The sequence below is a fragment of the Miniopterus schreibersii genome (genome assembly GCF_964146895.1).
Source record: "Miniopterus schreibersii genome assembly, chromosome: 2".
NCBI lineage: Eukaryota > Metazoa > Chordata > Mammalia > Chiroptera > Miniopteridae > Miniopterus > Miniopterus schreibersii.
In genome coordinates this window covers 107278176-107306105 of record NC_138102.1, presented here as the reverse complement: position 1 = coordinate 107306105, position 27930 = coordinate 107278176, and the positions used below count along the sequence as shown (strand labels likewise).

Below are 27930 nucleotides of genomic sequence, written 5' to 3'. Positions count from 1 at the left end.
AGATGCCAATGAGGTCAAATTATTTGATTATGTCAGAAAATTGTTCAAATTTTCCCCAGCCTTACTGATTTTTTTTGTACATTCACTCTATCAATTACCAAGAAAGAAGTGCTAACACAAATCTTTACCTATGATTGGGGATTTGTATTTTTCTCCCTCTAGTTCTGTAAATTTTGCTTCATGCTGTGCAGCTCTGTGCACACATGTTCAATGGCTTTGTAACATGTCACCTTGGCCACCTGAACTATATTTCACAGAATTCTCTTTCTACTATGTTTCCAGTTAGGAGGGGTCACAAGAGAGACTCTTGTGAGAGTTGGAAGGCAAAAAGGTGGCAGGAACCATTTTATAGTGCACACATGTCATTGCTGATGTGTTGATTCACCTCATTAGCATGACACAGCAGCTGCAATTAACTCTGTTCAAATTCAGCTTCTCTGACTCCAGGGCCAGGGGTATGTGTGCTCAGCTCCACGGTGAAACACCCCAGGCTCTACAGGCTATGCTTGCCACCGAGGTCAAAGGCAAGAGAATGAACATGTGTTTTAACCTGTCGTAGGATTCAAGCTTATGCTTATGGGTTCTAGCTGCTCCTGATCTCCCCTTATTTTATATCCAAATTTCTTTTCTAGCTACCTATATAGATTTATATAGATTGCTTTATATATTTATATAAATATGTAAATATATATATATATATATATATCCTGTGTGTGTGTGTGTGTACACACTACTGGATCTGCTTCCATTGTGGAACCTTGACTGATAGAGTTTGGTACCAAGAATAGCTCCTAAGGAACAGAACCTAAGGGTGTGTTATCTGAGTCAGTTCTGAGTTTTAAAAGCACTAGTAAGCTCAGCTGGGCATGGCTCAGTGGTTGAGTATGGATCTAGGATCCAGGAGATCATGATTGGATTCCTGGTCAAGGCACATGCCGGGACTGCGGGCTCGATCCCCAGTCGAGGGCATGCAGGAGGCAGCTGATCAATGACGACTCGCTCATCATTGATGTTTCTATCTCTCTCTCACCCTCTCCTTTCCTTTCTCTGAAATCAATAAAGATATATTAAAAAAATAAATAAAAATTAAAGGCACTAGTAACTCTATTGCCATTGGTAAAGAGTTTACTAGTAGTCACTGGCATGAAATGGCAAAGGAGTTACTCAAATTTTAGCTTTACCTGTAATAGAGAACCTATAGAAGACAAGACTGGATGGCCAAGTATTTGCTACTTTAGCATATTTTGGTCAAGACGGGGAAAATAATGGAGTGGTTTGGTTGGTTCATTACTATTAACTCTGCTAGAAAAGTTGGAGAAAGAAAATCATGAGCACAAGGATTTAAAATTCCCAGTTCAGGGTCTGAATATAGCACCTAAAAGCTTCTATGACTTCTCTGAAAACAAACAAAGAAACAAACAAAAAGTGTATTTCCTGTAGGTGCAGGGCCAAGATTTCTGAAAACCAAATCCAAAGTCTAATCCTACAGATGCCCAAGTTATAACATAAATTGAATTCCCTCTTTGGAGGGTCTCTTTTGTTAAAGTTGAGGCATCTATTGGGAAGAAATGGGATCCTGAATATCAGAATTGTAACATATGGGCAAATTCTGGAGAATCCAGGACCTCAAGTCTCTAAATTACCCAGAGTTTTCTTTGCCAGTAGAAGCACCTTCTACCCCTGCCTGAGGGAGTTTCCCTTTTCCTGAAGAATCGCATTGGTCTCCTTTGAGGTACTTGCTTGCAAGGCACTGCTGATTTTCCAGGCCCTACCCCACCAACCTTCTTACCTGCTACCCCTACAACTAGATTCAACTCCAAGCAGGCCCGAAGGGTATAAAGTGTAACTCACTGGGAGGTGTGATACACATCAAAAGAAATCCATGATATTTTTTATTTATATAGATTGAAAGCTGGGGGATATATATGGAAATGTACATTAAAGGTGTGGGATCAACATGGAAAGAATATAAAGCTGGACTGGGCCAAGTTTATTGATATAGGACCACTAAGCAGAGATTCTGGATTCACCATTTTAGCTCCAAGGGCTTGAAAGCTTCTAACTGTTGGTTTGGTTAATTGACTGAAACATGGACCCAAAGTTATTCTACACAAATGAAATTGAAATGTTGGAATTTTCTCAGTATACTGAAGAGGGAGGTACCCAAAGGCTTAGGGAGGTTAGAACATTACCCTGAACTTATCATGTGAGACCTACTCACCAACACCAGAGAACACCTTTCACCATAGCTGTGAGAAATAAATTTGTGAAAGGAGTCCAGCATCCTTGAAGAGCTCTGTGGTGGCTCTTCTCTCTAAGTCAGAAATTATAGGAGGAATTTCTACCATCAAACTAAGATGCCTAAATGCTGTGGGAATAACATCAAACTGAGATCCTGAGGTAGCAGGAGCCAAATTGCAACACTTAATCACCAAAGATGAGGTGGGTGTGGTTACACTGAAGGACATAGAAGCCAAAGATTTTCAGAGTAGTCTGAGTTGCAAAGACCTCTGATGTTTACTAGTAGATCACAGTGTCTCAGAAAAGAAACAGGTGAGAAGCATACTAAATTCTTGCCTAATATGTTTAAGCAGAAAAGACATAGGTCTCATGAACAGAAGTCTGGCTTGAATCACCAAAACAGAGAGTCAGAGTACCTCCGTGATTCCCAAACTTGAGTTAGTTTACAGAACCCTTTGAATGAAGGAAAAGCGATGTCCCAAGTGGGGAAATCCTGTTACACTGCCAAAAACCGATGCTGTTAGTCATCTTCCAGCCTTCCCCAAGAGGGCTTATAGCCATTTATCAGGGTGATGACATTGGAGGGGGGGAAAAAAGACAGATTTTTGAGGATTACTGGACACTGGCTCTGAACTAACACTAGTTCCATGAGACCCATCAGTCCAGAAGACTAATTCTCAGAGACCCATCCTCATTCAGTTAGCCTATTTGGCCTGTCCAGAAGACAGAGATGGATCTTGGAGAATAACCAGGGATTATCATAAACATAATCAGGTGGTAATTCCATTTGTAGCAGTTGTTTCAGATGTGGCTTCATTGCTTGAGCAAACTAATATAGAAAGTTATTGTTTTTTTATCACTTTTAGAAATTTATCCACCTATATTTTTTCCAATATTTTTTCAGTCCCATTCTTTCTCTTCTCTGGAACTCCAATTACTCGCATGTTTTACCACTTGATTCTGTCCCACAAGTCACTGAGCTTGTTATCAATTGTTTTCTCTCTTTATGAATGATTTCTACTGACCTGTCTTCAAGTTCATAGATCTTTTCTTTCTGTGTATCCCATCTGCTATTAATCCCATCCAGTAAATATCTGGTTCAGATCCTGTATTTTTATTGTAGGGTTTCATGTATTAAGTCCATTTTCTCTTGGAGATTTTTAAAAATATCATATTTATTGTAGTTATTTTAAACTGTTTTTCTGATAATTCCAAGGCCTTGACTGTTTATAGATGTTTCTATTGACTAATTTTCCTCTTGACTATGGGCAAAATTCTGTTTCTTCACATCTTCTAATTCTTATTTTATGCTGTAGATAATGTGTAAGGAACACCACCAGCTGAAGTTAGTTTTTATTGTTCTTCATCTTTCCAAAAAGGACTGTCTTTTTCTTTTTTAGGTAGCTAGAGTGATGGTCTGATCAGTTAAACCCAATCATGAGTTGATCAAGGTTTGTGGCTTTAATCTTTCTTTTAGGGACTTGGAATTCAACCGCAGGGACTAAAAGATCTTATATTCACTTTTCAGCAGAGCCACTGCTTCCTGTGCTGCCCCAGGGCTCACATATTCGGTCATACTAGAATTTGAAGAATGTAAGGGTTTAGTCAGATTGAGTTCACTTTTGGCTCTAAATTATTTGAAAGTGAGTTCCCGGAGATGTCTGGGGCCAAACACTCCAAGGGTGCTAGACATCAAAACGGCAAGACCTCAAAGTATGAGACTACAGACTGCAGATGGTTTCCCCAGAACCAGGCACAGGACATGGTGTATAACCCATGCTCTATAAATAGGAATATGGTAAAGTATAGTGGAGCCAGAATTCCTACATTCAAATCATAGCTCCAATGCTTTTGAGCTCTCTGATCCAGAACATCAATTTGTATCTCAATTCCCCCATCTGGAATATGGGGTAATAAGAGCACCTACTTCATAGAATTGTTGTGAGGGTTAAATAAATATAGTAAGTATTACATAAGTGTTAGCTCTGGCTTTTTGTGACAACAATGACCCTTTTCATCCCTGCAAAGAAATTGTTGAAGGTGATCAGAGAATGGAGACAAAACAAAGGCAGATCTTTCTGATCTCTCTCAATCACAGCCATGGTTAAAAGTCCTCATAGCCTTTCCTGATGGAATTAGATTGGCCCAGTACCTCTGCAGATCTATTGTTGCTGAAGCGGAGCTGCCTTAGTGCCCCCCCCCCCTTGATTCATTGCCTATTGTCATTTCTTTGGCCCCTTCTTCCCTTCCTTAAGGCTCCAGACTGCAGGCGGTTTGGAGACACCAGTTCTGGTAGAAGAAAAGTGGTGACTTAGCAAATCTTCCTCCACTTGGCCTGCCCAAAGCAAAGGCTCTTTCCTCCTCTACTCCTGCTTTAATCATCCTTGGGAGAGAACGGCCCAGAGACGTCGAAAAAGCTTCAGACAGAGCGTGCCGCTCCTTGGTGAGAAATTCCCATCTCAGGCTGCAGATGACTCTGTCTCCCAGCTTTCTTGCCTATTAAACATGTGACAGCACATTTGACTAATTGCTGAGAAGTGAGGCCCCGAAGAATGTTTCAAAAGCAACTGCAGCAAGCTTGTCAGAAGAACTGAGCTGGCCAGGAGTGGGATGGGTGCCCGGGGCTCGGGGGCTGGGAACACAGCCCCGCTGGCAGGCAGCTGAGGCACCATGCCCAGGGCCTGTCAAAGATGCCGAGAATTCAGAGCTGGGAGCTGGGAGGTCACAGAGCTGGCCCTCTCCACTCTGAGCAGAGGCCTCACTAGGCACCCATCTGTCACTTCTGTTCCTGGTCAAGATTCCATTCTTCTCAGAGAGGCCTTGGGATGGGAGGCCACAGTGCCCTCTCCCTCGTCCCGCCCTCTGAAGGTTGAGTACAGAGTCCTGTCTGGATGGAGTCATGGGATGGAAGAACAGAAGTGTCCAGAACCACCTCCTGCTTTGCTCTCCAGCCCCCAACAGTGTCCTTCTCCAAACTCAGCACTTCTTGTTTGTATCTGCAGAGTCATCAAACCCAAGCCATCCCGCACATGTTTCCTAAACACTCACTGATCGCTATTAATCAGCAAGCTGGCAGGGCTGCTGCCTGCCCTGTGAGCATCTTGTTAATGATGGGAGCAGACTGCCAAACGGCCAGCTCGGCTCCGGATGGTGAGATGTGGGTCTTGCCCAGACTGAGGAGGCAAAGGCATCGCTGCGAGCTGTCTGGCACAGAATGGAGATCCCTGGAGCTTGATAACAAAAAATGAGCAGGCCCTCTCTCTGTGAAGAACAATGTGAAGAATCCATCCACTCGCCCCTCCCCATTTCCTGCCAGACAACCTTGGAGACCAAAAACAGGGCGGAGGGAAAACTCCAACTAGGAAGGAAGGCCAACTAGCCACCTCTACATGACAGACCTTTGAGTTTCCCTGAGGCCAGGATCTAGAGATGGCCAGCAGCAGCAGCAGGAGGGACTTAAGCTAGGTGGTCAGAAGTACTTCCTGATGTGAAGGATGCTAAAACTATTCCAGGGCTGGTTACCTATGACCGGCGGATGCTTTACTCCAATTTAATTAGCTCAGTCTACACTATGTTTACATATCTTCATGCACAAATTTGATTTTTCTACCAATACATGAAATTGAGGGGATCTACTGTAATATTTATTTGATGACCCTTGGTGTCCTCTCAGTGGAGATCATACCCTGCTGGATGCTGGGCCATGGTGCTGGCCAGGCTTCACTGAGTGATGAGATCAGCAGCCACGTGAATAAACCTTTGCCAATCAGATGATGTGCCAAGCCCTGGGTTACAGGCTGGGGAACCAAGTCCTGAAGGAATTATAAAGATTAGTAATAGTCCAGGAGAAAACATTCTAGGTGCCAAAGTGTTGCCCAGCAAGAACTTAGCAATTCAGAGGGAGGTGTCAGAGAAGCCAATTAGAGGAGGCTCTGTCGGGGAGTGGAGCCTGAAGACTGGGGAGGAATGGGAATGAGGTGCACATCGTGGTGGGTTGGTTTCTATCAGGAGGGATTTCAGGCAGGCCCAAGGGGAAGCATATTGGGGCCCCTGGAACTGCTGTTTCTTCCCAGGAATCTGCCCTGAAATAGGTGCCCCAGAACCACAGGCCTGTTAGAATTTGTCACATGGAGGGCATATCCTTTCATTAGCACCAGGGTTTTGAGGAGGGGAGCTCTTGAAGGAGTCTTTCTCCCTCCCAGAGCCTCTCACAGGCCAGGACAGGGCTCCGTGGACCATCCCACCCCCCCACCCCCCATGGAAGGTGCAACAACTCACCAATCCGCCCTAAGTGGACACCTGATCCACCAAGAGCGGCCAGCTTGACTGCCCAGGCCTTCCTGGGCCAGGTCCCCAGAACTAAACACAGGGCCCAACCCCCCCCCCCCACCCCACTGCAGGCCCCAGGCCGAAGCTTTTATATGGAGAGCAGTTCTCAGGGGGCCAAACCTTGAGGCTCCCCAGGCTGAGCCTGAGTCTAGTGGTAACTGAGGGACTTCACCCCCATTCTTTACCACCACATGAAACTGCAAAGAAACCAGCAGGCACAAGGTCAACATTTCCAGCAAGAATGAACTGTTTTAGCAGCTGTGCAACTTCATAGATAGGAATGAAACCCCTGAGCCTAAAACGGGAAGGTTTCATCTCTAACGCTGCCAATTATTAGCCTGTAGCCTCAAGCGCAAATGGAAGCAGCAGGGATGAGCAAAGGTGCAGCTGGCGCATAAGGTCTTATATCCTCATCTGTAAAATGGGGGCAGATAATAACACCAACCTCATAGGACTGACCTGAGGGATAAATGAACCAAGAATATAAAATGCCAGGAACAACAGCATCTTGTTGTAAGCACATAAAAAAATGCTGGCCATTGTTATTAAACACATGCCTGGCAATGGCAGCGTGGTCACTTCCATACTGGAAGGAGTTACAGAAGCATCTGGTAGGAAGGAGGAGCTTTGAGACGCATTTTGAAAAGGTATTTGCATAGCAAGCAAACCTATGTTCCCTTTTCAATATTTCTTCAGACCATGAAGGGATAATAGAAATATTTTCTTCGTAGGGTTCTTAGGATGATTGAATGAAATGGCACATATACCGTGCTTAGAACAGTGAGCACTCAGTTAATGTAGGTGTTTATTTGCGGTGGCTTGAGAGTGCTGCAGGTGATGAAGGCAGGGCAGGGGGTGGGGGGAATAGCTCACAGAAGTCTTCCCTGCTATGGTTTAAGACAAGCATTTACACACTGGAATTTCCTAAGACCCAATCAGGGTGCTAGACCTACACCAGGTTTCCAAGGACGCTTGCTGCATTTCTTACCTGGAGGCACTCATTGGTACAGGACAAACCTAAGAGGTCATGTTTGTCCCGGTCTGAAGACCAGACATCATGACCTCCAGAAGGCCCTTTGGCTTTAGGACCATAGCTGCGAAGCATCTGAGCTCCTAGAGAAAGCACCAAGGATATTCAGTCCACCTGGATCACCCGAACTGAGGGTGGGGAAGAGACACAGGTGCCAGACTATAAAACAAAGAAACCCTGAGCACTCCTTGCTCACCAGCTGAGCAACACAGAAATACACTTTCACCTACTCACCTGCTCCAGGCCTGGCCCTGACCCCCTCCCAGAGGGACCCGTGGATGGAGAGAGGGTCAGGAGCTTCGGACCACTGGGAGAACTCACTTCATGACAGTGGAGAGTTGAACACACGCTGCCTCAGAGAACAGCGATGGAACAGCAGAGCCAAGCTTGCCCCGTTCGGCCAGCAGCTCAGATGGTTTACCTCGTGGATCCCAAAGTGGGCATAGGAGTCGAAGTAATAATCTCTTGAGGTCATCTCCTCTGGGTTCAGCAGCTTAGACATCTTGCCCCGTCCTGGACAGCTGGGTTGAGTGGACACATGATGAACACATTGCACAGGCTTGGATGGGACCACAGGCTGGGGGGGCTGAGAGGGGGGACTGCTCACCTGAGGGTGAAAAGAGGGAACCTGGTGTTAACAGTGACAGCGAGGCCCTGCCCTCTGAGATTTTGCCCCCTCCCTGCCTGGTCCCTGAGCCCAGCTCCAGTCAGCCACAGCAGCCACTCCCGAGGGGTGGGTGGTGCCATCAGGCTTTCAGGCAGTCACAAGGTGGCCGAGGCGGCACAGACCTGGATTTAACCCCGTTCCATCTCTTAGTGGTCAGATGACTTGAGCCCATCTAGGCCCCAGTTTCCATCTCCGTTAAATGGGGACAACAACACCTTCCTTTAGAGGCGAATAGTAAACATCGAGGGGAAGGATGTGCAGCATAGCATCACACAGCACGGCGGCTGGGGAATGGGTTCCAACGCCCATCTACCGAAACCTGAATCCCAGCTCCGCCACTTACTAGCCATACCACCTGAGCAAAGTTATTAACCCCTTGGTGCCTCAGTTTCCCCTTATCTAAAATAGGAACAAAATGGTTCCCATCTCCTGGAGTTGTCCTGAGGATTCAACAAGTTGGTATTTGTAAAGTGCTTAGAAAAGGGCCAAGCACTAAGTGTTTGTTAAACTGAGTCTCACCTGCCCCCTTAGGAAGATCACACTCATGGGCTTCTCTCCACCCAACAGGCAGCACCCAAAATGCAGTCTCTTAGGTTCTGGATTCTCACACCTGTTGTCTTGCCCTCTGGTTTCTGATTCACAATTTTGCTCTGAATTTCAGCAGAAGTTTACTTGGAACTGTGAAGACCCACACTGTTGGTGACCTGCCCGGGCATTACTATCACCTCAGTCCCAACTGGGTTCCTCAGTCCCAACACCTGGCCTAGCTGCGCACCCCACTGCTTGCTGCCCCTCCACCTCCACAGACCAGTGGGTGGAGGGAGAAGGAGATAGAAGCTAAGGGAACTTCTGGGGCCCAGAAGTTTAAGCCTCACAGCAGAAGCACAGTTCTTCCAAGAGAAGAGCCTCCCCCTCTTTGGAGTGTAGGGAATCTAGGCGTGTAAGCTCAGCAAAGGCCTTAGAGCAGGGAAGCATCTTTGAAAACAGAGAGGCAGCAGTGTCCAGTATTGGTCGGCTGGGGCTGCGAATCAGGGCCCCGGGATCCCGTCCTGGATCTAGTAAAATTAAAAATAGGTATTGAGAGGCAGACAGCACAGTGCAAGAATGCAAACCCCAGGGCCACACTGCCTGGCTTTGAAACCCAGCTCTGCTACTTGTTGGCTGACAAACGCCTTTGGGAAGTCACTTTGTCATCACTGTGCCTCAGCTTCCTCCTCTGTAAGCTGAGATCAAAATAAAAACTACTTGAAGGGGTTGTCCAGAAGTTTGGATAGGTCAATATATGTAAAGATATTAGAACACTGTCTGGCATATAGTAAGTTCTTTATTATTATTATTATTATTATTATTATATTATTATTATTCAGATTACATAAACATGTCCTTGTTCTCTGCCTCAATTTTCTCATCTGTGAGCTGGGTCAGCTCAGACTTCCTATCTCCTTTCCAGCAAAGGAAATAGGGAGGTCCTAGGACAGAGCAAGATCAAGAAAAACTAGTGATTTTGTCCCTTCATCATGCTGTTGGCACAGCCCCAAGACTGCCCGGGGCTGGAGGAGAACCAGTTGGGGGATGTGATGGTCCCATTTTCCTGGTGTATCTAGGCTACAGCCTCTGGGAAATAAGCAGGCTTCCCAGTTTAGCAACATCGGATTTCAGGTCGCAGAGATCCCAGGCTGGTTGGCAGAGGCAGTCGGGGCTGCCTCATTAGAATGCAGCAGGTGTGCCCACCCTCAGCTTGGGATGTTGGTCACGGTCTTGGGGAGGCTAAAAATAGACTGTCAATTGCACACTCCCGTGCTGGCTGCAGAGTCACCTCTAAAGCTGAAAAGGCTCTGTGCATGAAGCTGACCCCAATCTTGACTCTATTTAAATATATTAAGAAGAGAAAAAGTCCTAGGTGGTTCAGGCAGCATGTGTGGTCAAGGTCACAGGGGCTTCCTGCACCGCTTAGCTGCCATTCAACTCTGATTGCAAGGTCCCCTATTCCATGGGGGTCCCTGAGACTCTTTCCCTAGCAGCCAATTTACAAAGTGTCGACCATGTGCACGCATTACATTCGTGACAGAAGGAAATAAATAGATATGGAGGGTCATTCAGATCAATAACCATAGGTCATGGGAACAAAATGGTGACTGTGGTCCCATCCCTGCTGTCACAGATTGTCAGCCAGCTCAGCCTCCTGCAGAGGGGACTTGACTTTGCCCATTAGCTCATAGGTGAGCCCTGTCCCAGGAGGCTGGGAGTGGGGTGGGAAAGAGCAGCGGCCCGTGATCCCTGGGCATTCAGCCAGCTGGGTGGTGCTTTTCATTCCACAGATACCTAGTGAGCATCTGTTGCAGCGAGGCACCGTGGGGGTCCTGTGGGAGCAGCAGACAGGACAGTGCCCTCAAAGCAGCCTGCTTCCCAGTAGGAGTGTAAGACCTTTGAGGGCTCCACTAGATGATGGAATAAGGTTTGTTTTACAAGAGAAGCTCAAGCAAATTGTCCTAGGGGCTCAAAGAAGAGAAAATTCATTTCCATTTAAAGAGTCAGAAAAGCCTGGGATAGCAGCTGTGGGGTAGGTGGGAAGCTTTCTGAATGGATTTTGGTAGGTGGCGGTGGTGGGGAGGACTCTAGGAGGAGGGGGTGCTTGAGCAAAGAAGTAAAGGGGCAGGAAAGCAGTGAGCTTGTTTGGGGAGCAACTTGACGGAGATAGTGGGAGATTCAGCTGAAAGGAAATTGTGGCCAGGCTGTGATGTAATTAAACACAGGACAATGGGGAGCTGTTGGCAATTTGTAACCAGGGAGTTCTAGGTTTGAGCTCTACTTTAGGAAGATGAATGTGGTGGCGGTGTACCACAGGGGCAAGGAGGAGAAAGGAAGAGCGAAAGCACTGGCATTGGGGAGGCAAGGTATGGACTTAGGAGGCTATTTGTAGAGTTCAGTCAAGAAGCAATGGGGACCTGAAGCACTGTTGTGTAAGAGGGGCTGCCTGCCTGTGAAGCTGCAGAGAGAATCTATGGGAGTTGGCCACTGACGGTACGTCAGGAACCAAAGATGATGTCAACAGTTCAAGCCTGGGGGACTAGGAAAATGGTGGTGGCATTAACAGAAACAAGCAAGTGAGCAGGGAGGGCAGGCTGGGTGGGGAAATGATGAATGTCAGTTTCGATATGTGAAGTGTGCAATGTCACTGAGTCATGTAAGAGAAGATGTCCAGCAAGCAGACAGCAATGCAGTCCCAGGCAGTAGATATCACAAACCAAATTAAAGGCAAGTGGTAAGCAGAGTACATTTCTACCATTCACGGTAGGCAGTTAATAGCCTTAATATGGAGCAAGCTCTTACAAACCAATGAGAAAGAGAAGAGCATCTGATTTAACACTGGACAAAGGAGCTTATAGCCAGTTCACCTGAGAATAAACACAAATGGCAAATTAACGTCCAGCAAAAGTAGTTAAGTTGTTTAGAAATCAGGTAACTTTAAATTAAAACAAAAAAGTTAGAATTTTAAAATACCAAATAAGCTCAGCCCCCCCACCCCACCCCCCAAAAACTAAAACTCGGCATTTTTAATGGCTGCAGAAAAATAGGTACTTTCATACAAGTCTAGTGAGACCTTTTTGGAGGGTAGTTTGATAAAACCCATTAAAGGTGATAAAAAGCACAAATATGTTAGCCCAATAATTTCATTTTTTGGACTATATCCTAAGGAAAGAATCACGGACAATCATAAATATGTAGCTAAAAGAATTTTGTGATAGCACTATTTAATGGCATGAAATAGGAGTTGACTTAGAGGCTCCACAAAGCACAAGAGATTACGTGAACTGACACAGTGTAGGCTACGCAGCCTTTTAAATGCTGTGGAAGCGTGTTTAATAACACAGAAATATAACCACGATAAGCTGTGGGTTGAGAAGAACACGTGGGAGAAGAATAGGTAGTGTGATTGCATTTTGAAAATTAAAACCTGTTCATGCCTATGTGTGATGAAGGGGGACTTGGGGATTGTCACAGGGCGTTGGATTGTCAACAGTTCGTTCTTTCCTTTCTTGGGCTTGTTTATATTTTCTAAAATTTATTCCATTAACATGCTGCTTTTGTAAATAGCAAAAGGTAATATTGGGGGGAAAAAGGAAATGTGATCTTAGAGCTCTAGGGCGAAGCTGAGGCTGGCACTCTGGATTTGGAACCCACCTGCACTGGGGGGGACTGGGGGGTTCACGTGGGAGAGACCCCTAGGAAAGGAGGTCGAAGGGGATGAGAAGCTGAAACATTATCCTCTGAGGACCTTGGAGGCATCAGGAGGCCCAGGGAGAGAGAGAGATGTCCTCACTGTTCCAGTTCTGTGACTACCCCTCCTCTGAGGACATGCGACCCACACACTGCACTCCGGTGATCAGGCAAGGGCACCAAAACTAAAACAGCTGCCCTCCAGCCTGGCATATCCACAAGGATGCTATGCTCTGGAAGCTGTGCAGTCACCGCTAAAGCTGAAAAGGCTCTGTGCACAAAGCTGACCCCAATCTTGATTCTATTTAAATATATTAAGAAGAGAAAAAGTTCTAGCTGGTCCAGGCAGCGTGTGTGGTCAAGGTCACAGGGGCCTCCTGCACCACTTAGCTGCCATTCAACTCTGATTGCAAGGTCCCCTTTCCACGGGGCTCCCTGAGACTCTTTCCCCAGCAGTCAACTTACTATGCACAACACATTGCATTTATGAGGCAAAGGGATGAATGGCTTTGTTTTTTTGGGAGGGGGGATCATTCAGATCAATAAACACAGGTCATGGGAACAAAGAGGTGACTGTGGCCCCATCCCTGGTGTCACAGGTTGTCAGCCCAGCTCAGCCTCCTGCAGAGGGGGCTTGCACTCTGCCCGTGAGCTCATAGGTGATCCTTGTCCCAGGAGGCTGGGAGTGGGGTGGGAAAGAGCAGTGGCCCATGATCCCTGGGCATTCAGCTAGCTGGGTGGTGCTTTTCATTCCACAGATACCTAGTGAGCATCTGTTGCAGCGAGGCACCGTGAGGGTCCTGTGGGAGAAGCAAATGTACAGGAACCCTCTAGGTCCTCATGTAGGCATACAGGAATCCATATAGGAATCCTTGTCTCTGGAAGCCATTAAAGATGGTTCAGCCACAATGGAAGACCCTTAGGAGGGGCTCTGAAAACTCAGTCTTTGGCCCACCTGCCTGCCCTCCCATGGCCCGGACAGACTCAAGACATGTAGGAGCTGGGTCTTGGGGGATTAAGGTGGGCTCATCTGTAAAGTCAGAAGCCTTGACTCCTATATAGGCCACAGTGGGAAAGAGAGCTCTGGGTGAAGGCAGCCGTCAAATATTAACCAATCTCGTACATGCTGGCTGAGATGTGAGCAAAATATTGGGAATCACACAGGGGAGGAAGCCAGACACGCATCGCTCCTTCTTCCTCCCCACATTTACTCACCAGGTGTGATCTAAACTGTGGCCCATGTAGTTGGTAATCACATAGAGTGACCCCTTCAAGCACTGTCTGTCTGCCTTTAGGTATGGACCACAGCTTCACCTGAAAGGGGAACATTCCAATGGCATAAAGTCAAGCAGCAGCGAGGAAAGGGCTCTTCTGGGCATTGGGACCTCTCCTATTGCCCACAAATATACAGCTTTCATGTCTGCTTTGGCCAAAGTCCTGGTTCCACCCTCATACCTAGTCTCCTGCACCCATGTTTCCTAGCATCTGGACTAAAAGATGGGACCCAGCAGAGCCACACTGAAGTCAGCCTCCCCAGAAAGGAAGTGCTATGCTAAACAGACAGCCCTAGCTCACTGCTTCTCACCAGGGGTTAGAAGTCTGCGAGTCTGGGCGATGGGGAGAAGGGTCTAGATGCTTTTGGTCCTACAAGATGGTGTGGTCTTCCTGTACACGATCCGAGGGCACCCTGGCTTATTCATTTGTCAACAGGCATCCTTATGTGCCTTATTAGAGTTGGCTTTTTAAAGGCACAGACACTCTAGATTCCTTTAGGGTAAGGCCAGACACAAATGCATGTCACAGAGTGTCAGCTACTGTCACCCACTGAGATCTTCCTGTTTTACAGTGTCCCTGACTGTAACTCCGGCTTCTCAGAGGGCCCATTCTCACATGCTTTTTTATTACCTTAAGACTCAAGCCCCTCCAAGGTTAGGCTCCTGGAATCCACTTCCCTCACCATTATGAGTCCCCATTCTCTCACTGGGGAATGCTGCCAGGAGGCCTGCCAGGACTCTTGACTGAGCCAGGGCTTACAGAGGGGTCTACGGCAGTGGTTCTCAAAGTGTGGTCCCCAGACCACCAACATTAGCATCACCTGGGCACTTGTAAGAAATGCAAATTCACCCTGGTCAGTGTGGCTCGGTTGATTGAGCATTGTTGCATGCACAGAGGCCACTTGTTCAATTCCTGGTCATGGCACATGCCCAGGTTACTGGCTCCATCCCTGTGGGGGGCATGCAGGAGGCACCCGACTGATGTTTCTCATCAATGTTTCTCTCCCTCGCCCTTCCTCTCTCTCTAACAATCAATAAAAACATATTTTTTTTAAAAAAAGGAATGCAAAACTTGGGCCTTATGGAAACAGAATCTCTAGGGTGGGGACCAGCAATCTATTTCAACAATCCCTCCATGTGATTCTGATGCAGCTCAAAGTTTGAGAACCTCTAGGCTAAAGTTTCATTTTTCTACATTGTATTCCACAGAATAGGTACTCTGTGGTGGACTCCGTGGTGAAGTAAGTTTGGGCAAATAGCTAAAGAAATCTCTTTTCTTTTTTTAGCTTTATTGAGATATAATTGACATATAATATTGTGTACACTGTAACGATTTGATGTATGTACATATTGCAAAATATAGAGATTTCTTAATCGTAATCTTTTTAAGCCTTTAATTTGCTAAAATGAATTGTGAATCTCCAAGAGGGAATTAGGGTATCTAGTGCTACCAAATTTATGCTTATGGCACCCTTTTCTCTTGAGGGATCTGTAAACGTCTCTAGAAATTAGAGTTCTGAGGGAACCTTCTGGGTACTCTGATTTAGGACAGTGTTTCTCTATTACAACCTGCATCAGTCACCCTGGAGTGAGTCTCAGGCCCACCTCAGAAGAAAGAAATCCAAAGCTGTCTGGGTGAGACCCACACGCTGAATGTTGAACCAGCTCCCCCAGTGCCACCTGTGAAACCCTGGTCCAGACAGGGCTGGGGACAGCTACCTGCCTTCCCTGCTCCTTTCTGACCTCTGCTGTGGCCCTCAGAGGCCAGCCTGGCACTGTCTCGTGCTACTGTGATTCCCAATGTCTGAGCAGGGCCAAGGGCACCTGGAAGAGAGGCAGACACAGGTTTACAGAAAGCACCTTTGTTCTCACAGCCAAAGACCTGGGATTGGATTTAGGCTCTGCCACCTTCAGGCTGGGTGACCTTGGGCCAGTCCCTAATATGCTGTCACTGCCAGGGCCACCATGCAGCTCGACACAAAGGGCATTGTGCCCTGGTGCTTCCCATCAGCCCCTGACTATCTCTGAGGTACAGCAGCGTGACTGACTCAAATCAAGATGTATTGCTCCTACCCGGCCCTGCCTCCCTCTGGCTCCTGGATCAGGAATTGCTGGGAAGGAATCTACTGAATTTGTTGGGCTTGACCTATTTTTTAGATAAACTGGGGCTATTTTCCAGCTATTAGTCACTTTTCTCCCAAGCCTCCACATATTAAATTCTTTTATATCCTCAGATATTTTGGCTGCAAGAGATGTCAGGTTAATTGGATACTTGGCTCGTGGCTCTTCCTACTTAATGGGCTTAAAAAGCAGACTTCCTCTCTTTTTCCTCTCTCTTCCCTCCCCAGGCAACAGGAGCCTCTTTCTCTCCTTTGACTTGAAGGAGGTCACCGAGCACTTGGCTTCCCTCTCCACTTTCCTTCACAGCAGATGTGCAGAAAGACATGGCCAATCCCCTCACACCTGCAGTTCACCTGGAGTCGGACCAAGCTTTAGTCCCAGATTTGAGTTAAATCATCCCTGTGGGACCTGAGCTGGGCTCGTGACTCTCTATCCCAGGCCGGGGTCGTTGGTGGAGGTGGAGGGTGTTGGGCAGATAGAGTACCTGTGGATTCTGGTCTTGGTTCTCTCTTCCCCTATTCAGGTCGCTATGCAAAAGCCAAGTAACCTTTCCTACCCTCAGTTTCCTCTTTTGTGAAATGACAACAGCTGTGTGTCCTGCCTCTTTCACAGGCCTACAGTGATGACTGAAAGATGCTGAATGTGTAAATATTTGGAGAAAGTTTTAAAGTGTGGTACAGGAGTTTGAGACTTCCATCTCTGGAAATGTGGCTCTAGGCCCTGAAGCTATTTTTGGAGGCTCCCTGGACCCTTCACTGGCACTGGACACAGTGACTTGAGCTGCTCTTAGCTCTTCATTCTGCTCACGCTTTGACCCTGGTCCCTACCCTCCACATTGTCCACTCTCTAGGCTCCATTCTGCCCCCCTTCCTAGGGGCTTTCTGAGTGTTACGCAGTTGCTGTCTCAGGAACGTGGCCGTCATGGGAAGTCAGTCTCTGACACCTGGTCTCTCCTGCTCTTATCCTGAACTCCTATGGCCTCTGCAACCAATTATAATCTGTGTTTTGTTGGCAAACAGTTTTATTCGAATTGTCTCACAACTGCAGGTGTTAACTTCTACAATGAAGAAGCGAATTCCTTCAGACCAGTAACCAGACCTTAGGTGTCATTGTTTCCCCTTAACACTGGGGCTCAATAGATATGCTGATTGCAGTATCCTTGCACTTCGGCAGGGTCAGTGTTGCCCTGCATAAGTGTGTTACGAAAGTGGAGAAAAGGAGGCTCCTGCCCACCATGCACTCAGCGACCTTTCAATCCCCTGAGAGGGTGGGGAGGTGGCAGCCAGAAAGACAAAACTGAGAAGAATCACCGCCAGAATCTTAATAACACTCAACAAGTAGAGCACGCAATGGTACTCCAAACGTCTTTACCAAGAAGTGTCTTATCTCCTGGGATTTCCAAGAGAAGAAAATCTCTTGCAAATATAGAATACATTTACTAAGTGCCCATAATTCCATGCATATAGACTACCGGTGGCTTCAAGTGCAGATTCAAATATTTGTCAGATACTTTTCCAACAATCCCTTCACACCCAAGTAAAGCAAGGCCAAAATCGAAGATCATATTCTGTGGCTCAGAGAAGCTGACCAACTGATTTAACCCATACAGCATAGCTGCTCAGGACCCAGGAGCTGACCCCTCACAGAGTCTTGGGCCCCATCATCTGTCCACTAAGCCAGTGGCTGGAGAAAAACACGCAACGAAGTCATGTTACAAAGTCACAAAGACAATCACAAACTGCTGGCCAAGACCATCACCACACCAGCTTAGTCTAGATTCCCATCTGGTTTCCATAGACTCCTCCAGATGCTTCCCTTCTAATTCTGCCAAACTATTAGTCCAAATAAATATATTTCCACCCTAGCTTCTTAGCAGAAGTGACTGACTCTTTTAATCAGAGATTCTGATGTAAACATTCACTGAAAATACTGACATTCCAACTAGAAAGGGAAGGATGTCAGCCAGCTGGCAATATTCGTGTCTACTCCAAAGGTGACCTCAAATTAACCAAAGACATGTTCCAGGTAACTGGTTTGTTAAAAGGACTCCCAGGCAACGCTGATGATCTGTTTAAAAGCTGAAAAAAAAATGTAAGAAATATACAGTTTTCGAGATATTAGACATCAGGCAATGAAAACCTGTGTTCCTGAGAGATGACACACAAATAAGGTGAACCCCATAATGGCCCAGCTTATTGCCTGGTGCGAGTACCTGAGCAGTGGTGTAGGGAGCATGAACCCAGGCAGAGTTAGGAAAATCTCTTGGTGGCAGAGACAGAGGTGGGAATCAGAACAGCAAGGCACCTAGAGTTTGCAAGGCAACATACTTAGAAGCCTATACAGAGAGGGGGCTTTGTAGAGAGTGGAGAGAATGGCCCTCAGGTCCTCATCGGAGACTGACCAAATCATGCATGTGAAGAAGTTGCATGAGGCCAGGAAGATAACCACTGAAAAGATAGGGGGACTAGCCTGTGGTACTCACACAGAGCCAGAAATGGTTCTTGTGCCACCAGGCCAGAGTGGAAAACCTCGTAATTCACGAATACTCATAAGAGGTTTTTCTGTTTCCTTCAGCTGTGGAAATTAGCCCTAGATTAAAGACTTCTCTGATTCTACCAAACAAAGCTTAGAAGATCTGAAAGGGTTAAAGTCTCCAAGTAATTTAACTCTGTCCCAGAACAAAGCTTAGAAATACAAAATATCCAGAAATATCCAACACCAACAAGATCTGGATTCCACAATGTCTGGCATTCTGTCAAAAATTATCAGGCTTGCCAAAGAAGTAGGAAAATACTACCTAAGAGGAGAAAAAACAGTCACTCTGCAGCAACCCAGAAAAAAACCCAGATGATGGAATTGGTAGACAAGGTCATTAAAATTGTTATTGTAACTTGATTTCATATGTCCAAGAAACTAGCGGAAAGATTAATCATATTAAATAGAGACATGGAAGACATAAAAATGACCCAAACTGAATTCTAGAGAAAAAAACTGTATGTGATGAAAGATACACTGGATTAGATTAACAGCAATTTAGACATTACAGAAGAAAAGACTGGTGAACTTGACACAAGGAAATAAAAACTATCCAAAAAAAGACACAAAGAGAAAAAAGACTGGAAAAAAGTTATATAGAGCACCAGTGAGCTGTGGAATAGCCTTAAGTGGCTTAGTACACATGAAATTGTAGTTCCCAAAGGAAGGGGAAACAGAAAAATATCTAAAGAAATATTAGAATGATGGCTGAAATTTTCTAAATTGATAAAAAACCATAAACTTGAAGATCCAAAAAGTTCAACAAACCCTGAGGAAAAGAAATTCAGGGGGTGGGGGTGTTTGGTGGGAACTACACCAAGTTGTATCACAATCAAATTGCTTCAAACCACTGATAAACAGAAAATCTTAAAAGCATTCAGAGGGGGGATGTACACATGCTACATATAGAGGAACTAGTATCAGCACAGCCAACTTCTTATAAGAAACAACACAGGTCAGCGCTGGCCGGTGTGACTCAGTGGTTAGAGCATCAGCCCACACACCAAAGGGTCCCGGGCGACAGGTTCAATTCTCGGTCAAGGGCACATACCTGGGTTGCAGGTTCAATTCCCGGCAACCAACCGATGTGTCTCTGTCACGTGGAAGTTCCCTCTCTCTCTCTCTTCTCTCTCTCTCTCTCTCTCTCTCCTCTCTTTCTCTCTCTCTCTCTCTTCTTTTCCTTCCCTCCCTCCCTTCCACTCTCTCTAAAAATCAATGGAATAAAAATATCCTCAGATGGGGATTAACTAAAACAAAAGCACAGGTCAGAAGACAGGTCAGCAACACCTTTAGAGTACTGAAAGGAAAAAAGAAAAATTGCCAAAGAATTCTATAAACAGTGTAAATATCTTCGAAATACAAGGTAAAGGAAAGATTTTTTTGAGACATACCAAAGCTGAAAGTTTTCATTACCCACGGGCCCACACTATAAGAAATGTGAAAGGACATCCTGGGCCAGAAGAAAATGATATCAGATGGAAATCTGGGTCCCTGCCAAGAATGAACTCCCGAATCAAAGACTGGGGCAGGGGCGCTAAATGCAGCACACGAAGCATCTGCCGGTCAAGTTAACACCTTCGTGTGACTCATTCACCGGGTACCTCCACTCCCCAAAAGAGGAAAAAAGTACCCCTTTCATTTTAATAATGAGGGGAAAGAGGAAGAAAACCAGACCGAGAGGCTATATTCCCAGGAAGACCATGAGTCCTGGAGCCTGGGAAAGGTCTCGTCTGGAAGCCCAGGGAGGTCATGTGCTAAAGACAGAGGTAGGACAGCCAGAGGCCAACTGCCACCCCCTCAGGGACCTGGGTTCGAAGCGTTTACTCCTGACCCCTGCATCCGCCACATGCCCGTGAGGCCCTGCGACCCCTCCAGCCCCCTCCTGCTGTTCAGTCTCTGTCACCCCGGTCTCCATTCTGTTCTTCGTTCCCACCTAGGGACTTTGCACGAGCTGTCGCCCCATATATTTGAATGGTTCCCTCTTTCACCTCATTCGGTTCTCGATTCAAATGTCACCTTCACAGAGCGGCCTCTCAAGACGACTCCGTCGGCAGCCGCCTCCACCTGTGTCTCATTCTACACCCTTGCCTGCTTTAATTTTCTTCAGAACTCTTGTCGGCACCTGACACTAATTCGTTTATTTCTTTATGTCCGTCTTCCCCATAAAACGAAAGCTCTATAAATGCACGCAGCATCAGGCGCTGCTGCAGTCCCAGCTGACAGAGCCCACCTGACGCTGAGTGGGTGTTTAATAAAAATGTGTGGAAGGCATGAATAAATGAGCACATGAACAAACGAATGATTTCCTTAACGGGGTGCCTGGGGCAGCTACGCACAGAACGGGACTGAAAAGCACAGGAAGTCAGTCCCGGAGGCCCACTCTCAGCCCCGAGCCAGGCACACGGTGGAGAAGGGCGTCTCCCCCCCGTCCACGCTCGACAGCCCCCTCTGTGCTGGCTCTGAGATGCTCCCCCACACGAAGGGCCCGCTCTGCCCTGCTGTCTCTCAGAAGGAGGCTGAGCACTCCAGAGCCCAGGAAAGCTGGGCTAGTTTTGTCCGTGAGGCCTAAGGGTAAGCTTGAGGCTACCAGAGTCCTCACAGATAAGGTTCAGATTCATTCGCAAGGCTTACCATCGTCTGCTCCCCACCATGATCTGACTCCTGCCTACTCCTCAGGTTCCCTCTTCAAATGCTGCTCCAGCCCTATTGCCCTTCTCTGGGTCCCCTTATTGCACTGTGCCTGTGCCTCCTGGCCTTGGTACCTGCTGTTCCCCTGCCTAGAATCACCAGCTCCTCCCTCTCTCCTGCCACCTACCTGCCCGAGCCCACACGTGGAGAACTCCAGTAAGTCTTCAACAACACTCAGATGTCATTCCCTACACCAAGCCCACTTTGATCACCTTCCCCCACTGAGTTAAACGGTGAAGAAGTCAGTCACAGAACATGTACTCTGCCCATTACAGAAGGATAGATCTCGACAGAATGGCAGCCCCTCTCTAAGGGCAGCCTTTTGAAGTTGCTAATCACAGGGTCCCCAGGTCTCTTACTAGGAATCAGGGGATTTCCCCTTCCACGAGCGGCACAGTCCCTTCCCACCTGAGTGTCATGGAATTCCCCCTCCTGTGCATCCACCAGGCAGTTCTGAGCAGGGCCCTTGTTTCATCTCTGCAGAAAAAAAAGCCTGTAGTTCTGATCAGCTAAGAAACATGAAGGAATGGAGGGAACTGAAGCAAGCAGCCCTCAGGAGGCCTGCCTTTGCCTCTCTTCTTCCTGCACTGCAATTCTTCGTAAACGCTTAAGTCTTATTTTAAATTACAAGCCTTGTCTTTTTCCCCAACTCCCTTCTCTAGGTGCTTCCCTGGCATCCCTCCTATTGTTTTCACAATACCCCTGCAACTGCTGGTGTCCTCTCTGACTCCCCTGACAAAGCATGAGCTCCTCAAAAGCAAGGACTGTTTCCTACTCAGTTGCATTCCCAGGGCTTATCCTAAGGCCTGGCATGGGAGTAACACATCGTACATTCCCAGTGAACACTTATTGAAGGAACGGCTGACTGAATGCACAGATGGATGCATGGACAAACAGCTCTGCAGAGGAGACCAAGAATCAAAGAGTTGAAGTGGCTTCCCCACAGGACCCTGATGTCAGCAAATGATGGAACTCAGGGCTTCCGTGCTGCCAGTCAGCCCCAGGCAGGATTGCTGAGCACCTGGAATGTTTCTTCAGAATCCAGGTTCCCCTTCCATTCCCCAAGCATCTTCCCAAGTCTCAGGGGCGCGTGTGTCATCTCAGTTTTCTTTGCGTCTAACTCTGACATGAAAATCAGGTCTGCTTTTCTGAATTCACCCAGGACTGGTGAGCACCTAGCAATCCTAATCAGCATCACAACCACAAACCAACAACAACCCTATGCTGAGTAGGTTTTCATTATTATTTCATTTGCTCTTCATACCAGTCTTTTGAAGAAAGAATACATGACCCCCATTTAATATATATGAAAAATGTGGCTCAGAAGAAAATAACTGGTTCAAAGTCATGGCGTTAAAAATTGGGAGAACATGGAGTCAAGCCTACAGGACACTGCTTCATATTTTAACACAGGTTCGTGTTGCTCCAAGGTCAAGATCCTGAGGTGTAGGTGGCCAGTAATGACAGACCCTGCCCCCAATGCTTCCTAATCAATGTCATCCCTTTTAGGTGTAGCATTCTCTTCTGGATGATCTCTTAAGTACCTCACCATTTTCACACTTGGGCACAAATATTGAGTTCTCTCCTGGATCACCCCAACAAACTGGCAAGGGTCTTCCTTAATTTAGGCTTGTAAAAAGATCTTGAAGAGGAAAGTTTTTACTTGGGCCGTTTGCGAAGGCTAGGGACTACACAGAGATCCTCGGCCTCAGGGCCAGGATCATGTAGGGAGAAAAGGCACACACTTGGATCCCAGGGCTCTGATTTCTGGTCCCAGCTTTGCTACGACCTCACTGTGTATCCTTGAGTCAACCGTGACCCTCTTTGGACTTGGATTCCCATCTCAGAAAGAGAAGGGACTGAATCCAATACTATGGATCAAACAGGCATGTCTAAAGGGACCGATCTAGTGACAGGAACCAGTGGAGTGAGTGGCTGCAGGTGATGACAGCCACCATGGGCAGCAGGGGGACTGTGGCAGGTAGAGAACAGGCACCTCCTCTAAGTGGTGGCCAGTGTCTCATGCTGTTATCTCCTGGTCAGAAGATCGTATGTAGAATACCAGCATACTTAGAAGAGGGCCTTCAGACATCATTTGGTCTACACCCCTACCTTCAGAGGCAGGGGTTCCCCTAATCCAACTTGCACTGGTGATCTCCAATGAAGCAGCTGATGCATTTGGAAAGTCTCCAAGAGTCTGGGTGAGCAACTCCTCTCCAACCACACCTTGCAGCCAGAAAAGCCAGTCACATCCCAACACCAACCTGGTCACGGGTTCCAGACCCAGCCAGAACTCTGACATTGAGCCAACCAGTCATCACCCTTGGAGGAAAGTGAACTGTAGGATTTCTATAGGGGACAAAGACAACCTTGCGGGGAGCAGAAAAGACAGGCTGAATTTAGCAGATAAACAACAGCAACCTGACTCATGGGACCATAAGGGCTGCGAGCCTAGCTTTGGCCCTGAAGCCAACTCTCTGACCTTGACAAAGTATCTTTCCCCAGAGCCTCCCTCTCCAAAAGACAGTCGTGATCACTCTGCCCCTTTCCTCCACCCAGCTCCTCCTTATCATACACGATTGAGGGCCTGGGAACAGATTCCAAGATGTGCTAAGTCACCCTAGGCTACTTGAAGGAAATCAATGGAGCAATACCTGGCGTGATTGATCACTCACTGTCTAAAATTGGACAGAATGAAGTACTACAAAATAATATACTGGAGGGAATGGATCTGCCAAGGCAACAAATGGAAATAAAATTGTTGCTATTAAACATTTTCCCAAGACTAGTTAGTAATTTTTGGTGTCCTCTTTACTCAGATACGGGCTCTTGTGTCCAGAGCCCTTAAGGGACCAATGCTCTGCACTTCCCTGACAGTGATGGGGAAAGTGATATGGAAGAGGCAAGTTTACCATGGAAAGAGAAGATACTCTATCACCGAGTACAATTATATCCACTGAAAACCGCAATAGGAAGAGTAGAATTAACACCTGAAAACCCAAAAGGGACCTCAATGAGTCATGCGGTCCTGCCCCCTGGCTTCAGGTAAATTGTTATTAACCAGGCCCAAAGAGCCTACACTGGGGCCCTAGCCAGCTACTCAACTTAAATATAAATCCCCTGCTCAAGCCAAGATGTAAAGGAAATTAAACAGGAGTTAGCTGTTCAACAGCACATGCCGTGTTTGGTTTAGGGGTCAGAGCTCTGCAAAGGGGCTTCCAGAATCCCCAAGACCAAGCCCATTGTGTCATGAGATATAGAGGAAGAAACAGGGCTTGGAAGCCCACATTAGAATTTCTAAGAGGGCTGGGTGATGCTGGGGGATTGAATAATGTCCCATAAGGAGCTACCAGGACACCTCCTTGTGGATTCAGACACTGCTCCAGGTCTTTTCTCTATCATAACCTTTGTCCTTCCTTCTCACAGAGGATAATGCAGCATGGTAAGTGCAGAGCAACCTGAGGGCCTCAAACTCCTTGATTCTTGGTTCTGCAGTGCACTCAGGGTCAAATAGAGCCTCAGAGAAGACTCGTCCCATAGTAAGCAAGTTGCAGAGCTTGGACTATATCACTCAGGTCTCCTGAATCCCATGACCTTTATTCTAATTTTATTTAATATTGAAGCATCTCCACTAAGGCCAAATGGGGTGGAGAATGGTGATCCCTGATGTTAACTCACAATGACAATCAGAAGCAGAACAACCACTCTGCATTGCTCCTCTGAGCAAGCAATCACTACCCATAACTCATTCATTCATTCACTCAATCAACCAACATTTAACGAGCCCTTCTGGAGTCCAGGCATCGTGCTGCAGTGTGGAGAATGGACTGGCAGTGAGCAAGAGCAGAGGCTGGAAAGCCAGGTACAGTGGCCTGGACAAGAGATAATGAGGGTCTGACCTAAGGCGGTGAGGAAAGGGAGAAGGAAAGGAAAGAAAATGATGCTAAGAAAGTAGAATGCACAGGATTTTGATATAAATTATCTGGGACTGGGGTGGGAGAGGTGAGAGGAAGGGAGGCCTCTAGTATAATTCCCGATTTCTGGCTAGGGTGCAGGAGAGAACGGCAGTGCCCTTGGTGGAAGCAGGCACCGGGGAGGAGCAGATGAGCAAGTCTGGGAGAACTCAGTGCAGGTCCTGTTGAATCTAAAGTGCCTGCAAAACACTGAGGAAGAGAGTCCAGCCAGAGGTGCAGGCCTGGGTGTCAGAAGTCCTGGGAGAGATGAGGTCGTCCGGGAAGAGTAAGCCAGAGACAGCGTTGTTAAGAGGCGAGCAAGGAAGAAAGAGCCGCAGGAAAGCTCGAGAGAGAACAGTCTCAGAGATGTGGGAGCAGCAGGAGAAAGTAAGACTTAGGACCCCAGAGAGGAGAGGGTTTCAAGAAAAACGCAACAACCAGCAGTGACTAACGCCTTTGGCTGGTCAGGTGAGATGATAATCCACTGCGATGGGTAACAAGGGGGTCTCCAAGGCTGGTGGCAAGAGCGTGTCAGGGGAGGGTGATTGCAGGGTGGCCACAGAATCATCCCCCGGTGTGGAGCGAGGCTGCTGCACCAGGCACAGTGCCCACGGGACCCGACTTGGTCCTGTATCCTGGGAGATAAGTGAGGTCCCAGCACTTTAGAAAGAATGGTCCAGCACGCTCACTGGGGAAGACAAAGAAGTGTGGCTTTAAGAGATTTAAAACTCAAATCTTCCCTTTCTTTTTCCTCTACTCTCGTATACATTTGGAACAGGCGAGGCCTGTGACACCTGAGTAAGGTTGTGCATCAATGCCTGGTGAAACAGGTATTGAAGGAGTGGCTGCCAGGGACTGAATTCTCTCCAACATCCAGGCCCTCAGCCCAGGCCACAAAGCCCAGAGCCAAGACTCTGGGGCTGCCTCCCCCTGGCAGCTGAAGAGTAAGCCCGTCACAGTCTCTCCTGCCTGAGAAAGAGCCATTGCTCTTAGAAGCACAGAAGCCCATGCTGGGAAAGTGGGAAAGAAAGGAGGAGGCTGAGCCAGCAGGGGCACAGCCAAAAAAGGGCAGAGGTTTCTGGAGGGAGATTCTTTCCTCCCAGATAAATACTTGCCCTCAACCTGCCTACCCTATGTCCTTTGTTCAAGCCGGGGCCCTAGAAGGGGTCAGCTCCCCACCAAGCCGAAGTCCAGTTTGAGGCCACCTTCCCGCTTTCCCCAAACCTTCCTTTTCTGTGCGATTTGCCACCACGGGGAAACATCTCGCATCTTCAACAGCACGAGTTTAGCACACGTGGGCATGTCTGGACAGGGAAGCCATGGAGGGGATGGCCATGAGCTATTTCCAACTCTACTGACAACTCATTGAAGGGAAATAGGCGCAGAGTTGCACTGGGAGCGCTTGAGACAGCAAGGGAGTGATAGCAAAATGTCAGGCGTGCACACACCTCCTCCTGTTCAAACGTCCTCTGACCCCAGTTATTTCAGCCCGCCGCCACCGCGTGGGACAGAGCAGGATCACACCATCCGTTTTTCATACAGTGACTGAGTCAGAGAGGGCAGCTGGCAGCGGAGTGAGGACCCTGGGTTCTGCCTCTTGGTTCTCTGCTCTCTCTGTGCTGCCCGGGATCAGCTGAGGGCCTGAAGAACTGGATGAATGACCAAGGAAAGTCGAAGCAGTTTCTCCCTGGGGCTCAGGACAGAGGCCGACTGTCTGGACCAGATGGTGTGGGGTCCCCCTCAGAGGTGGGAGAACGAACCTAAGACGTTCTGAAGCAGACTGGAAGAAGACAGGGAGGTGGGCGCAGGCTTGGCAGAGCTTCAGTTAAACATCCAAGAAAAGCCACCAGCTCTGGCCTTGTGGACAGGGTCCTAGAGCCCTGCAGCGTAGGCGGCCCCAGCCGTTGGTTTTCTTCACTTCCTGGAATATGGAGCACTTTATTTTTAACCTTATAGACGGGAGAGTGGATGTCAGTGCTGAACCAAGACAACTATGAATAAACGAGGCCTGGGAAAAGCTGGGGGCAGAGCGCCTGGCGCCAGAACAGGAGTCTGGGGCCCGAAGTGCCCGTAATTAGGAGCCAGACTCTCAGGGCTGCTCAGCTGCCTGTCTGAGGGCCTCGCCCATTATGTCCCCTGCTCAGATCAGCCAATGATGATGTGTCAGGCCAAGCGGGAAAAAAATATATTGGCTGATCCAAACCCCAAAACTCCCCTGCCTCAAGCAAAGGTTTTCAGTGGAGACTCCACAGTCTCTCTGCCACCTCTAGCTACTGCCGAAGTGCAGGGAATTCCCGCTGCCTCAGGCAAAGCCCTGACTCCCAGCCCTTCTTGAGACTTATGTTGTGCCTGTTCAAGAGGCATTAAAGTTCTACTGCTATTTATCCGAAAGTCTCTTCTTACCCAGCTTGCACTGACTCTAAACGTTCTCTCTGCAGTTTGGGCTTTGTCCCTCGGCAGTGAACCTCTAACTGGAATAGCCTAGCTACTTGCTTTGGGTTAGCAGATGATGACATGAGAGGGAGCTTCCTCTCACAGTTGCATCCTATGAGACTGACACAGTCTGAAGCGGTGGATTAGGAAGGAAGCAATAAATAGCTATTCATTTAAACTCTGGCATTCATAGGACATTTTCCATACAGGAATGGTACATGCAATGCCACTCATTGAACAAGTGGATTTAAACCTCTAATAGGTAGGTTCTGGGAGTCAATGTGAGCCACACAGACAGAGCCCCTGCTCTCACAGAGTTTCTGGTAGACTTACAGACAAGGAGATCAGCAAATAAAGTACAGTGTGATGCGTGCTGTGAAGCAGGATGCACAGGCACTATAGGGTCACATAGGAGGGAGAACTAAACCAGACTGGGGCAAG

The 27930-nt window shown here is 47.5% G+C and overlaps 1 protein-coding gene across 2 annotated transcripts in view; it reads right to left on the bottom strand.

Moving 5' to 3' along the window:
• PRMT8 (protein arginine methyltransferase 8) overlaps nucleotides 1-27930 on the bottom strand; it is an 82414-nt gene that overhangs the window by 44417 nt on the left and 10067 nt on the right. The window contains exons 1-2 of one of the 2 annotated variants that reach the window (XM_081128942.1): nucleotides 20404-20596; nucleotides 8022-8207 (exon numbers count right to left, since the gene is read on the bottom strand). In XM_081128942.1, coding sequence (XP_080985068.1) covers nucleotides 8022-8102 — 81 coding nt within the window. In that variant the 5' untranslated portion in view covers nucleotides 8103-8207; nucleotides 20404-20596. Of the gene's footprint in view, nucleotides 1-8021; nucleotides 8208-20403; nucleotides 20597-27930 lie in introns of those variants that run through there. The other variant, XM_081128941.1, reaches the window with a different exon arrangement.